The 14,741-nt window shown below is 47.7% G+C and overlaps 2 protein-coding genes across 7 annotated transcripts in view; both read right to left on the bottom strand.

The window, feature by feature from the left end:
* Nucleotides 1–2,019: 2,019 nt before the first annotated feature.
* On the bottom strand, nucleotides 2,020–8,042 carry LOC143325269 (acidic leucine-rich nuclear phosphoprotein 32 family member E-like). 2 transcript variants are annotated; one of them, XM_076738236.1, is made up of 7 exons: nucleotides 7,814–8,042; nucleotides 5,554–5,703; nucleotides 5,318–5,440; nucleotides 4,506–4,665; nucleotides 3,816–3,953; nucleotides 3,674–3,739; nucleotides 2,020–3,395 (listed from the first exon to the last, which is right to left on the bottom strand). In XM_076738236.1, exons 1-7 carry the CDS (start codon nucleotides 7,865–7,867, stop codon nucleotides 3,313–3,315), a joined length of 774 nt encoding a protein of 257 aa, XP_076594351.1. In that variant the 5' UTR covers nucleotides 7,868–8,042; the 3' UTR covers nucleotides 2,020–3,312. The 2 variants fall into 2 exon arrangements, with proteins under 2 accessions (XP_076594351.1, XP_076594350.1); XM_076738235.1 differs by having other exon boundaries at nucleotides 3,674–3,746; nucleotides 3,820–3,953.
* Nucleotides 8,043–8,887: 845 nt separating this feature from the next.
* The window catches only part of LOC143325268 (mothers against decapentaplegic homolog 4-like), a 16,909-nt gene continuing 11,055 nt past the window's right edge, over nucleotides 8,888–14,741 (bottom strand). For all 5 annotated transcript variants that reach the window (XM_076738229.1, XM_076738230.1, XM_076738233.1 and 2 more), the window contains 7 exons: nucleotides 14,437–14,694; nucleotides 13,584–13,700; nucleotides 13,423–13,476; nucleotides 13,135–13,318; nucleotides 12,779–12,947; nucleotides 11,640–11,778; nucleotides 8,888–10,808 (listed from right to left, as the gene is read on the bottom strand). In XM_076738229.1, the coding sequence (XP_076594344.1) occupies nucleotides 10,603–10,808; nucleotides 11,640–11,778; nucleotides 12,779–12,947; nucleotides 13,135–13,318; nucleotides 13,423–13,476; nucleotides 13,584–13,700; nucleotides 14,437–14,694 (1,127 nt within the window). In that variant the 3' untranslated portion in view covers nucleotides 8,888–10,602. The remainder of the gene's footprint in view (nucleotides 10,809–11,639; nucleotides 11,779–12,778; nucleotides 12,948–13,134; nucleotides 13,319–13,422; nucleotides 13,477–13,583; nucleotides 13,701–14,436; nucleotides 14,695–14,741) is intronic.

Below are 14,741 nucleotides of genomic sequence, written 5' to 3'. Positions count from 1 at the left end.
AGATTGTGGACCTGCTCTCAGATTGTGGACCTGCTCTCAGATTGTGGACCTGCCCTCAGATTGTGGACCTGCTCTCAGATTGTGGACCTGCTGCCAGATTGTGGACCTGCTCTCAGATCAGAACGGCAGATGTTCCCTTCCATGTCGAACACGTCTTCCTGTTTGTAGCATTTGATCTGTTGTTTCTGCTGCTGTAGCCTTAAAGCCAGAGGGGATGATGGGAGATGTAGTCCAGTAGTGATGGAGGCGGGTGGTGCTGTTGAGTCCCGATGAGTTCATGTGCTAAAATAAAACCTGCAAACTGAACCAGGATCAGCGCTGTCTTATTAGCCTCTGACCTCTGACACTCACACACACACACTCACACACACACACACACACTGATCCAGTCTGTGTGTCAACGAGAATCCATTGAAAATCATGAACACACACTTCCTGTTTGGTTTGTTTTCTGATATTTGATTTGTTTGATTTTCAGCTACAAAAGATTTCACTTCATTTTTCAGCTCTTCTGTACCTGCTGCCAGGTGTGCAGACAGGAAGTGACTGTAGATGATTACACCTGCACGTCTCATCTGTGTGAGGTCGGTATGGCTGAACACAAACAAATGAGTTGCAGAGAAGCGCTGACTCGCCGGCGCTCTGCCGAGTAATTCTGTGAGGTCAGAGGTCAGACCGGGCATCGCCATGGAAACAGATGTTCATGTAAAACAGAGTTTGCATCATGTTTGCATGAAAACACAAGCGTCCAGATGTGTCCACAGAACGGCTTCTGACTGGCTGACACTCCAAAGCTTCTGACCAATGGGTGTGTGTGTGTGTGTGTGTGTGTGTTCATGATGTGCAGCGCCTCTGTGTGGTGAAAGCAGGAAACTGAAGCAGCTGTCAGCTGACGAGTCACCACCAAGAACTCTGAACCTGAAGTGAAGACTCACAGTCCACTGCAGGACAGACTGTCTGTCCACCTGTCTGTCCGTCTGTCTGTCCATCCGTCCACCTGTCTGTCTGTCCATCCGTCCACCTGTCTGTCTGTCTGTCAGCGCTGCATCATAAAGTCTCAATAAAATGACTTTTATTCAGTTGACATTTTGTCTCCAGGGCTGAATCAGTGAGCAGATGGACAGGTGATGGACAGGTGATGGACAGGTGATGATACAGAGAAGAGGTGGACGGACAGGATGTGCTCATGCGTCTTTCTCGTACTTTAGTTTTCAGTGATATCTGCTCACATGGTTTCATGTTGTTTGTTTTTCTGTGCAGTAAAACTAGTTATTATCCATACTGACTACAGTACAAAGATTGTACATATACACAGACCAAGTATTCCTCAAGTACAATACAACATGTCATTAGTAGTTTTCTCATAAGAATATTAGCAGTACCTCTTAAGAATCTGTCCGTACTTTCTTTGTGTTCTGTTTCCTGTAAACTGTCTCATCTCGACCTCTTCATGTGTCTGTAACAACCGAATCTCCCCGTGTGAGATCAATCAAGTCTTATCTTATCTTATCTTAAAGTGTTAATGAGATGAAGACAATCTGGACTCACAGTTCGCTGTCCGATAAGGGAGGATTCATTTTCCAAGATGATTACAGAGAATTCTGGGAACTCTGGACGATCATTGAGCAGCTGCTCAGGTCTGCCCCCACCTGTGAAGAACTGCATCAATCTTCAGGAACACGACCTCAATCAGAGGCAGCATGAGCTCAACAAACCCTGTCAAACAGATGGAATCATGGGAAAATTCCCCCGTATCACATTAACCGAGCTCTGAAAGACAGTCAGAGTCCAACTCGTCACTATTGATTCTGTTTTCATGCTCATCTCTGGTTCATGTGACCTCTTTGTAAAACACTTCCTGTCTGAAAGCTGCTGCACTAATAAAGTTTAGTCACTGTCAAAGCGTCTCACAGGACGCACATGTGAAGCTCAGCGGTGAAACTCAAACCTCAGTGAAGCAAATCTTTCTTCACTGACGAAGACGAGCTGCAGGCCGAAGGTCGATTGAAGGAGGAAACGTTGAGAATTCAGTGGTTTTTATTGAAAAACACTCACAGCGACACGATCACAAGACAGGATTAAAAAAATACAATAACTCAGAGGAGAACCGGCGCCGGTTCACCTTCAGTTCAGGCTGAAAAAGGACGACACGACAAAAACCTACAGAGACCAGTTCACTTCTATTTACACAGACCAGAAACCAGACCAGATCCACAGAGACCAGACAGACCAGGAGGAGCCGGACCGACACCGAGAGCCGCAGACCCACAGGAGACGTGTGTGTGTGTGTGTGTGGTGGTGGTGGGCGGGGATTCATCCAATCAGAGAACGTCACTCTTAATTCAATGGATTTTGGATGTGGCAGAGAGCTGACAGACAGCAGGCAGGAGCCGCTGAGGCTCATGGGTAGTGTAGTATTTGGACACACAGCAGACTGAAGGGAGCTGCAGCGTTCAGAGGACACGAGAGGACAGACGTTCATCACCAGACAGATGAAGACGGACGTAAAGATGAAGCTCTGGAGCATCTTCCATCTGTAACGATACCTCGTATCTCGGGTTGGCGTTTCTGATATGCAACAAGCTTTCTGTTGGCATCATTAGCATCAGAGCTAACATGGAGCTAACGCGGAGCCATGAATACTTTGCAGACAAACGCAGGACGCAAGCCAAAGACCCTGAATACACCTGAACGCCTCGCGTTCGCACAACACTCACCAGGAGTCAGGTGACCTACACTGGATAGTGTACCTGAACGCATCCTGTGTGAAGAAGTGAATGTGCTGCATTCATGTGCAGACACGGTGTTAGTTGCTATGGTTACAGTGTCTGAGCAGACTGTAAACAGGCTGGACGCACTGATCTGAGATCTGTTTGTTTGTCTGGTGATGAGATGTGAAAACAGAAGTATTACTGTCAAACAAGTACCTCAAACTGTATTCTGTGCAGTACTGCTGTAAACGTCAGTTACTTGGTTGTAAATAAAGTTGTCAGACTGTTGAAGTCTCTGTCGCCCCCCAGTGGACCAATCAGAACACCTCCTGTTGACAGCTGTGATCTAACCATGTTACCAGGGTGACAATGACATCATCAGTCACATGATGTGGCTGTGTTTGGGGAGAACTGATCCTGAATCTGATCTCAGCGCGTTTCCTGTCTGTCTGCGGCTCTGAGTGGGCGGTCGGCCGGTGGGGTCAGAGGTCACCGGAAGAGGGGTGTGTGAGTGAGTGAGTGAGTGAGTGAGTGAGTGTGTGTGTGTGTTTGTGTATGTGTGTGTGTGGGGGGGGTCAGGTGTTACAGCGTGTGAAGGTGATTATTCATCATCATCATCATCGTCACCTTCATCCTCTGCATCTCTCTTCCTCTTCTCCCCCTGAACACCTGCAGCGTCCACATCTGACAGACACACAGCGGTTTTTCAAATTAAATCCACTTCCTCTGAGCATCCAGACTTTCAGAATAAAATCTCACACAAGTTCTCATTTTACAGCAGATCAGCTGTGAGGTACCACAGCAGACCCTGAGGGTCAAAGTTCAACCACTCTTCTGAAGAACGTACAGTCACATGATCACTAATTCACACATTTTCCATCTGACATTAAACTGAATTTTAAGTGTTTCAGAGCAAAGACACAAAACGATGAAAACGAATAGAAAACCAACTGAACACAAACCTCCATCTTCCTCTTCCTCCTCGTCCTCCTCCTCCTCCTCCTCTTCAACGTAGTCTCCATCATCTTCTTCGTCCTGAGAGGAAGAGCAAACGTCAGAGAAACATCCCACTGATGCTCTCTGTGCTTCACACCCGCCACAGACTCACCTGGATTCCCTCCTTCATCAAGTACGACAGGCCGACCTCGTCCTCGTCCCATTCAGAGCCTTCCTCGTCATCCTCATCTTCGTCATCTTCATCGTCGTCGTCCACGGGCGCACCGCCTTCCTCGTCGTCGTCATCTGCAACAAAAAGACAGCTGGACGTTGACAGCTGGGTCACATGATCTGTTCAGCACCTGTCCTGTGACCTTAAAGCTTCCATTCTGAGCGTCAGTTTTACGGTTTGGACTCGGCCGTTGTCTCGTCTCGTCTCGAGCCCTTTGTGTCTCCTTGTGTCTCCCTGTCCTTCTCTGTGTTTTGGGTGTTTCATGTTCCGTGTGTCTGTGTGTTCCTGCTCTAAGTTCCACCTGGTTTCAGGTGTCGTGGTACTGCAGCTGATTCTAACAGCGCCGGCCGACTTTGACTTTTCATGTTCTGACCAAACAGAAACAGGAACAAACTAAATTTGTGCAGATGTTTTTTCATCATCATGCTCGACTGAGGTTGTTCTGCCAAATCAAGAATTCTTACATCAAATGGACCTCTGACGTGTTTGTCCTGAACGCAGCATCTCTCTTCATGTCCTCTGATTCAGACGGACATGAACAGTGAGGCCTGCCGTCACTTCCTGTTTGTTTAGAACACGAAGGCTTCGCTCTAAAGCGTAAGTTGACGAGGCGGTCCGAGTCTCACCGTGGTCGGCTTCCGAGTCGGGCACCTCGTTGTCCTCCTGGTCGTATCCGTCCAGGTACGTGAGCTGAGGCAGCAGCTCGAAGACGGTCTCTCTGTAGTCGTCCAGCGTGGAGACTTCACAGCTGTACAGATACAGAGTCTTCAGGTTCTTCAGGCTCTGCTGCAGAACAGACGATGGGACAGAGTCAGTGATGAGCGACTGTATCGGCCAATCAGCTGTGAGCCTCAAACCACAACAAAACAGCGCCTGACACCTGCACGCAAGTTAAATAAAAGGTGCTCTTATTGTGACATGTCCTAACAAACCAGTCGGTCGCTTGATGATTAATCTGACCGGTTTACTTCATGACTCTGAAGATCAATTCACAGTGAAGAAACATTTGAACTGAAGGCAGTGAACTCTAATGTGACCTGTTCACGAAGGAACCTTCAGGTGGGCCAGGTGAGTCTGGATGAACCGCTTCAAACAGACCGGGACCAGGTGAGTCTGGATGAACCGCTTCAAACTGACCGGGACCAGGTGAGTCTGGATGAACCGCTTCAAACGGACCTGGACCAGGTGAGTCTGGATGAACCGCTTCAAACTGACCGGGACCAGGTGAGTCTGGATGAACCGCTTCAACCGGGAGGACTTTTAGATTTTATTTAATGAGCCAGCGTCTCAGCGACCGTCCAGCGAGCCGAGAGGAAAAACACGACGGCGTCTTGTTTATTGAGTCCGCGGCAGCAGCTGAACATCGTTTCCTCCAGAGACCCCAACTCACCAAACATTATCATCGAGTTTGAGCTGAAAGAGACGAGGGCAGACTCACCAAAGCCTCGATGGCACTCAGCTCTTTGATCTTGTTGCCGCTCAGGTTCAGGTACGTCAGGTTAGGACATTTCTCAACCAACGTGTCCAAACCTCCAGAGATGGCGTTGTCGCTCACCTCCAACTGAAACACAGGACAGTGACAGCAAACAGCAGGAAGACACACAAAGAAAACTATCAAATTATAGATCAGATCAAACAGTGTTGCATTGTGGGAACAGGAAGTGCGGGACTGACCTTGTGTAGTTTGGGCAGCGAGGGCAATTTGGACAGCGAAGTGAGGCCAGCGTTCACCATACTGAGGATCTCCAGCTCTGTGTACTCGCCCGTCAGACCTTCAACCTCTCCATCACTGGAGCGACAGTTATCCACCACCAGCTCCACCACCTGACGGCAACAAGAGACCATGTGACAACGACCTCACCCGGCAGAAACACCACAGACAGAATTCAGCCGTCGGGACACCCCGAACGATGAAGACCGGCCGATCGATCTGTATGTCAGCTGATTTGACCTCAGAGCAAGTGAAGATCTGAGGCTTCATCCATAATCATTAGACCTAAACAATAAAACATTCAACCGCCAGTTCATCATTTGGGAAAACGGCAGCACTTGTCCACTTTATTAGGTACATGTCAGGTGTGAATGAGCACCATCACAGGTTTTAATTAAACGAGTCGGGGGCTGTGTTATGGGTTATGCTCCAGGTGTTCTAACCACCTGTGAATAAAAGACTTCAATGTGACGGAAACGTACAGTCGTTCTCTGCAGGTTCACTCGTCTTTCACATCACAACATTAATCTTTGAAAGTTTTATTGGTTTCAGTTTTGTGCAGTTTGACATTTAGTGACTGTCTGGACCTCGTCAGACCTCCAGTCTGAAAGATCTAAGCGTCATAAAACAAACACATAATATCACGTCCTCGTCTGTGCCGCTGAATTATTCGCTGGTTTCGGCTTCACCTTCAGCTTCCAGCTGGTGTCGACTACTTCAGCCTTGTTCTTTGAGCTGCGACCTGACGGAGTCAAACCAACTGTGAAGCAAATAAAATGAGCTCGAATCAAATCGGTTCAACGTGGTCAGATGGCTCATTTCCACAGTACAAGTCCACAGGTTCAGTCTCTGTTAAGAGACATCTCCACATGAACAGTGATCAGGGACAGGCAGAGGACGCAGCTGGACCTCTTCAGGGACCCCGAACAGCAAGCAGACTCCACAGACCAGGTCCAGTTCAGACCCCACCGAAATCTCAACATGTCAAACCTGGACTAGAGGCACTGCAGATTGCTGCAAACTACATCTGTGCAAACGGAATTTCTGGGTTCGTCCATACGTTCCGGATCGTCCGGAGTGTCTGTGAGGTTACTCCTGTAACCTCACAGACACTCTTCGATGAACTCTCAGTCTCACAAACACACACAGCTGCTGGTCTGAATTCAATGAGAAATACTCTAAAGACATGCCAACATGTCGGTCAGGACACCACAACCCCTCACGGAAAACGAGCCGACAGCATTCAGCCGTTAAAATGGTCGTATGTCAGTAATGGAGGGAGACGCTTCTAAAAGTTGGGAAAAGTGTCATTAACCAAACTGGTACCGGAAAAACGCGGGTTCTGATCTGTGGATACAACTCTTTGCCAAACCCACCAGAAAAACAGCAAACCTTTCAAAATGTCTTCAGTCCTTAACATCACTTTAAGTTCTCCCTGTTAAACGGCCACAAGAGAAACTGCCTGCGGCGTTACCTCCTTTCTGTTCCGACCTAAAGAAGCGCCCTGAAACACGGCGGAGTGGGCGGGAACAGCGGGGTGAACCAATCTAACGACTTCATAGTCAGGTCCACATAATGAAGTGGTGAATCTAGTGTTGGCCGGAGTAACCAACAGGACCTGGACAATGGTAAAAAGACTAGAATCGTGCGTGGGCACAAACTTACATTAGTCTGTAAGCAAGTAGACCTATAATGTGACCGTTTCTAAACGGAGTCTGGTTTGACGCGCCATCAGATTACAAGCATCGTGTGTGAAACAGCGCAGGTTCAGGTGGTCGTCTGCTCGGCCGTGCGGTTAACCAGCGGGCTTTCAACGTGGAACCCAGAGTAAACAAGCAGGTGTGTTTGCCTTTAAGGCCACCGCAGAGTCCCACCGCCGACCCTCACCCAACTAATCCCGACCACCGCTCTGTAATGAGGGCTGGGCGCTCGCCAGTTAGCCTGTTAGCCCGTATGCTAGCTTCAGGAGGCTCGCGCAGAGCTCTGGGAGAGCGGGCGAGAGAGCGCCTGCACGCGGCGGAGTTTCCTCCATGTTGGAGCTGCGCTCAAGTTGTTTTCTGGGTCAAAATGTCGGAAGAATCATTTCACAGATCCAGCGGAGAGAAATGGACGTCCGCGAACGCTGAATGTTTTCAGCATCGCCATTTCGCTCCAGTCTGCATCCTTCACCGATTTCTTCTGGAAATAAATAAAGTCCGCGCGGGTGTAGTTCAGGTTACACACCTTAGCTGGATTTCTGTTCCTCAGCTCCAAGCTAATCCTTTTCTTCATCTCCATGTTGAAGCCCGAACAGAGGGCACAAAAACAAAGTGAACAAAGGAAAAGTGAAATTAAAAGACGGTTCAGGGAAGCGCGCTCTCACGGTGGGCTTCCTCCTCCTGAAGCGACCAGGCGAAAACTAAACCTCCATGTTCGCTCGCGGCCGACCTCCACGGAGAGACCACGCCTACTTACAATGAATATTCATATTTTATTGATTCTGCTCTCCTATTGGTCCAGGGAATGTACGCTCACTGGGTCCGCACCATTATGACACCGGCGTACACCAGTGGTGCGTGGGGCAGGCGGAGTCTGCACCACCATCAGTCCTAGACAACCACACGCAGGTGGCGGGAGATGGATGAGACAGAGCTGCTGAATGTGGGTCAGACTGACGTGAAATACCGGTGTGGACATGGCTGTCCTGTAGACACTCATCGGATGAAGTCCGCTGGCTTCTGTCCTGCAGTGTGACACTTCAGCGACTGTTGTCCGGGTACGCGTCCCTTCAGCGGCGCACAGGGGAGCTGAAATGGAGCGAACCCACTGAATCCCATCCCCAGCACTTATTATGCAAGACTCTTCTCTAGGATTGGCTGCAATTACACAGGCGTTCCTCCATTGTAACCAATGGGAAGACGAACATGAAACATTTAAACTGTATATACACTCATTCTTTGTTCTCATTGGCGCCACATTTCACTGTTAGCTTCCATTTTCATTCACAAAGTTTCTTCATCCTCCAGATGTCCAGTGTTCAGTCAATAACTCAAACTGCACAACAACATGACGTCACTTCCGTCTGAACCGACGATATTCATTAATGTTCTTTTATTGATGAGTTCGATCCTTACAAAGGAAGCTGAGAGTCACATGAAAAGATCTCAGATTCATTTCTTAATCATTTAGAGTAAAAGTAAAATTACAGAGAATAAAATCAATAAACAATAAAAGTCAAAGAATAAATAAAGTTTTAGGATTTTTGCTGACTGAGCTGCAGATGGAGGAAAATGAAGACAGAAGAAGAAGATTTCTTTTAGCAGAAAAGTTTTATTTTGAATAAACAGAAGCTGTTGCTCTTATAGACCCGTTTGGTATAAAAGTCTTTAAAATAGAGAAGAATAAATAATCTGAACGCAGAGTAAACAGGATATGATGTCATGAAGAACAGGAAATGAATCTTTGGCAGATAATCATTAAAAATGAATCAGTGTCATGTTAAAGGAACACAGAAACATGACATCACTGTGGAAACACCTGACTCACAGCAGGTAAAGTTCCCCGTTGTTAAAGGGTCAGTTCACCCAAACTACAAAACCATAGTTTATGTCTTTAGAAATAAAAACACGTTTCATATCTTTTCCATGTGACGCTCAGGATGGAGACAAAAAGAGGAAAACGCAGACATCCAGGCACGAGTCACGATAAGAGACAGACTGAGGGACAATGTGTCCTGAAGGATTTGAAGGGAGAATCAGACAAGACCCAGCACGGACCCCTGAGGAACACAGTAAGTCCCGCCACACAGAACTGAACCAGTACAGACACTGACCTGGTCCCACAGACTCACAACAGGACGCGACAGAGCGTGAAGAGACAGCGTGAAGACAAACACCATCAGCTTTTATTTCCTTTGCTCGTCTCTTCTGTTTGAAACCTTTGTTAGAGACAGGAAATAACAACCTGCCGTGACTTCTCAAATACCATCTGAGGACAAGGATAATGTGGACGTGAGGACATGTCCCCCACTGTCCCAGGGTCATTGTGACGTCACTGAACCCTCAGCAACACGTTATTATCTCCAGCATGTCCTTTGCCCTGGGTGTCACCTGTCTGAAGCTCTGACAGCGGAGCCACTGGGAAGGGAAGCGAGCACAGTTTTGGAAAGTCAGGACATTTTTTAACAGTGGACCCGACTGTCCTCTTGGTATAGAGACACACAGCAGTATCTGTCAGCTTGTGTCACGTCTTGCAGAGACATTAGAATGAAGGTTCACAGGAAGAAACAAACCTGATAAACATGACACGAGGAGAAATTGACATATTCATACTTTTCTATTCCAGCTCGTCGCATCATTTCATTCAACTTCTGCCTGAATTTTGACAAAAATGTAAAACACAAATGTTACTTTTAACGAATAAATAACAACAATTTGTAAAAAAGGTTAAGACAAATTTGAAAAGACAAATAAAAACCAAAGTATCCAGAAGTTAAAGGAGGAGAGGAAACATCGTGTACTGTTCATGAACTGACCCTCTTCATGCTGCTATCCATGGAAACTCTGAGTGACAGGAGCGCTGTGATGCTGTGGTTGGCTGATTGTCTGAAGGTGTCTTTGTTTTCACCTGTGTGGAGGAGGACGGGGCGGGTGGAGCGTATGAATCCTAACAGTCAGGTGGTGTCAGGTAGAAGTTAAGGTGACGTCTTCCAAACGTGTTACGACTTCTGTTTTCAGCAGTGATGAATCCTCCGCTGTGATTGGCTGTCCTGTGAGCTAAACCCGGGAGGCAGCTGTGACTCAGGAGGACGAGCGGTCGTCCACCGACCGAGAGGTCGGCGGTTAATGCCGAAGTATCCTTGGGCAAGATACTGAACCCCAAAACTGCCCCTGACACTGCGCCATCGGTGTGTGAATTCATACGTACGTCGCTTTGGATAAAAGCGTCTGTAATGACTGACTGTAACTGTAACTGTAATTGTAAACCCCGCCCACCTGCAGACTACACAGAAAACACACACCTGTTGCAGCTTGTCAGAGTGTGTGTTCTCGCGGAGGCAGCGTGTGCAGCACCTGGTCAAGCAGCTGCAGCGCTCGGTGCAGGTGAACCTCCAGCCAGCAGGGGGTGTCCTTGATGCTCTGACGGGGGTAATCACACCCCCAACCTTTAACGAAGCTCAGACGCACGATACACAACCTGCGCAGGTCGTCCACGCCCAGACCTGCAGCTGAACGCACACCTGGATAAAGACAGGAAGTCACAACCTCAGACACAGGACAACAACGTGCCGCTCATATTCTTCAAAGTAAATGTTTTATTCAGCCGAGTGGCCACAGACAGAAACGTGACGAAGACCACGTGACGGCAGGAAACAGCTGAAAGGTGTGTCAGACTGTACAGGTGTGATGTTTGCAGCGAGCAGCAGGTTCTTTCCTGTATGTCTGCTGCCACCAGGGGGCGCTGCTGTGAGTGAGCTCACATTAATAAAACGTTTTGAGAAGTGATTCATGTCGCAGCAACAATCTTCAAATCTGTCATGTTACTAAAAGTGTTCTTCATGGACAGTTAGAGCAGAACCAACAGAGAAATGAGGGAACAGACAGAACACCAGCCCTTCATCACTTATTATCCAAGCCAACCTGACAATGAAGTTACAATATTTATACAAAAAATGTGTTTTTGACAATAAAGTTATAATGAAATCTTGATGTTGTGAGGATTATGTCATAATAACAGTTTATATGTTATGAGTGGATTATTTAGATGAGATTATAGCTGTTCTGTGTGTACATCCCATGATATTAAGCATTTTCTAAATATTTAGTCTGTGACTTTATTCTAATTATTTCACCTTTTGTGTTCCTCCAGACGTCCTCTTCATTTCAAGTGTTAGGGTTAAGGTTCGGGTGAGGTGTCCACCAGGTGGCGCTCTGAATGCAGGTTGTACTGCTTGTCCCTGTTTCTCTGACTGACCGCACAGATTCTTTACTGCTGCTGTTACCTGTTGCAGGCCAGAGCCTCCACATAACAGACAGCCAGGTACCCAGAGAGAGCGATAGGTGGTACTCACTGACAGCGGGGGCGATCCCGCCGACGCTGCTCGGACCCGGAATCGCACCGACAACCGCCGCCGCCTGTGTCACCGCCGCTGCCTGAGCTGCTGCTGCCTGCTGCTGCATCTGTCTGTGACACTGCCTCAGGTCAAACACCTGGAGAGACACACAAAGGTGAACAATGACCTGGACCACTGAGAATCTTCACAGACACACAAAAGACCCCCCCCCCATGCAGAACTTCTCAGAGAATCTTTTTCACTTTTCTTCAGTATCGCAGTGATCCAGTGATGGTTGTCTGTACATCCATGAGTACACTGCTAACAGGAGCTGCTAACAGCTAATTCAGCACACTGTTGATGGAGACATTTTGTGTAAAGTGAACTATTTAGCAGGACCAGGTGTTACAGTCCCTGAAGCTTCTGCACAAGTGTTGACTTGAGATGATGAATGGAGATGACCAATAGATGATGTTGCTACCATTACGACACATCTTCAGGCGTGCACCTCTCTTCTTCTTGTCTGGGTGTTTCACACCGTGGACTGAGGCAGGTCCACCGCTGCCTTGGAGTATCTCAGCCTTTTTCGTTCGTATGCCTCCACAACATCCTCTTGGGGGACGGTCAGGTAAGACACATCGGTAGGAGTTGGACCAGAGGACCAGATCAGATTGCAGAATGGTTGTTGCAGTTTCAGATGGGAAGGTGAGTCTGTGGCCCAAGCTGACATGCCTTTTCCAGTCCCTGGCTGTGTTCAGTTGGCATGAGTTGGTATCGAAGGGTTACTCCTCCATTCCTCTCCTTCTTGAGTGAAGGGTGTTAGTTGTGGGAACTTTGTCTGGACAAAGAGAGGCCTGGCAGTGGTGGTTCCTGTAGGCTGAAAAGAAACCTGAGGGGTGTCCACGGTGTCAGGTACTACATAACCACAAGGTCCTTTGTTCGGTTCCAGCTGAGCACCTCTGATTCCTGACTGACTCTGTATGGTCAACTGTCCAATTAATGCAAAAATCCCTCCAAAAACAATGTTGAAAAGAAAAAAAGACTGATTTTCTTGTAATAGAAGCCATGTCAGCAGTTTGGACACAAAAACCTCATAAAGTACTTTTTGTCAGTTCTACAGAGACGAACAGCACAGCGTCGTCTGCATATCGACACACCTTGATATAAGCCCCAGGGTAGATCTTATGAACTCCGTCTCCTGGTGCTCGACCCGCCTCACGGTCCAGGTAGAAACTCTGGACGAACACTGAGTGGTCACTAAGGCAACGCATCCAAACGTCCCCCTCCCCCCGACACTCCAGCTGAACCCCCCGACCGATGTGCAGCCTGTGGGGAAATTAACATACAGAAGAAGAAGAATAGGTGAAATCTGTAATTGTACAAAGGAGACAGAGGGTGGACAAAATAACAAAAACACCCATAGACACAGGTGAAGCCACAGGTTGTGTACGTCTCATTACTGTTACTATTTCCTCCTGCTACAACCAGTGCTGTTACTGGTCAGACTGGTCACCTGGCACGGTGGCTGGCGGCAGTGCGGTGGACGTTACTCAGCTGTCCTAAACAGAATCGGTCTCCTCCTGAAGGATCCACATAACCATCCACTGTCACCAGAGGACAGCTGGACTGGACCTTAAACATCTCCCCGACCTGAACGTCCAACTCAAAGTATGAGATGGAACACCAGAACTCTGGACCTGAGAGACAGGGCAGAGGGAGACAGAGAGGACATTTTTGGGAAAGTTTTGGAAAGGAAGGACATTTCTAGAAAGCGATAAGCGATTTTGGACAAATTTTGTACCTGGGTGGTTGGACACTGGTTGTGGATATGGAGCAGTACTGTGATGCTGTGACCCTGCAGGAACAAACACTTAGATTCAGCACGTACAGTACTACAGTAAAGCACTACTATTGCAGTACTTTAGTCTGACATTTCACTTGGATGGTCACATGCTGTCATACAGAAGTGAGTGTTGGGAGCATGGTGATGATGATGCAATTGAGGCTGCTGGTGGCTCCGCCCACTCTGCAGAGGTCCTGCTGGGCTGTAGGGGGCGGGGCTGTTACCTGGCCAGGTAGCTGCAGGGACACACAGGACACATGTCAGAATCTGTGTAATATCACTACTGCAGTACTACTACTTGTGCTTCTACTACTACTACTCCAACTTTTACAGACAGTGCTTTTACTAATGTGGCTGCTCTCCCCACAGGTATTACTACTATTACTACTACGAATAGTACTACAACCCTATTTCTAAATGACTCTGTGAAACATCAATCAAAGCAGAATCAATCATCGATAATCAAACTGCATCTAATGCTCCATCCTCGCTCGTGAAGACTGAGCCTTTCCAGGAGATCATGAGATCCTATTATGAGTTTTGAGTTTATGTCAAAGGGATTAAAGAGTTACAACACTCGGATTTTATTTATTTTTTCCGCAGTATTACTACTTTCCATTACTACTGTTGCTACTGCAACTAGTACAACTGTCATTGCAACTGCTACTGCTCTATTACTGCTCGTATTATAAGTTGTAATATAACTAATATACTATTACTACTTGTACTGCAACTTCCACTAGAACTACTACAGCTACAGCTACAACTACTACAAATACTCCTGCTACGATTCCTGCCCGTACTACTACTGCAAATACTATTCCTATTGCCCCAGCCACTGTTCCTTCTACTACTACTATTGTAACTACTCCTATTAGGACCATTTTTACCACGAGTACAATTGATCAAAATCTGACCACATTGTTACTAGATGTACTAGTATAGATGCGTGTAGCAGTACAGTTACGGTACCAGTGTTGGGGGGGCAGCTGTACTCTGGGCTCTGCTGGTGTGGGGAGGTGGGGGTGGAAGGGTGAGGAGGCTGGGGGGTGTGAGGGGGGTTCGGGTGAGGTGGGGAGACGTGGCCCCCGTGGTTTTCAGGTGATGCAATCTGAAGGAGGCCGTGGCCCTCGCTGTCTCCACCGACTCCTCCACCAACACCTCCACCGCTCCTGCTGCAACCAACGGTGCCACCAGCTGACAGAGCTGCAGCTGAAATGGAGCTGCTACCTGCAGGAGATGCAGCAGGACGTCAAGAGACAACATTTTACTTAAAT

This window comes from Chaetodon auriga, chromosome 8 (genome assembly GCF_051107435.1).
Source record: "Chaetodon auriga isolate fChaAug3 chromosome 8, fChaAug3.hap1, whole genome shotgun sequence".
Taxonomy (NCBI): Eukaryota; Metazoa; Chordata; class Actinopteri; order Chaetodontiformes; family Chaetodontidae; genus Chaetodon; species Chaetodon auriga.
This window is presented reverse-complemented; position numbering and strand designations above follow the sequence as displayed.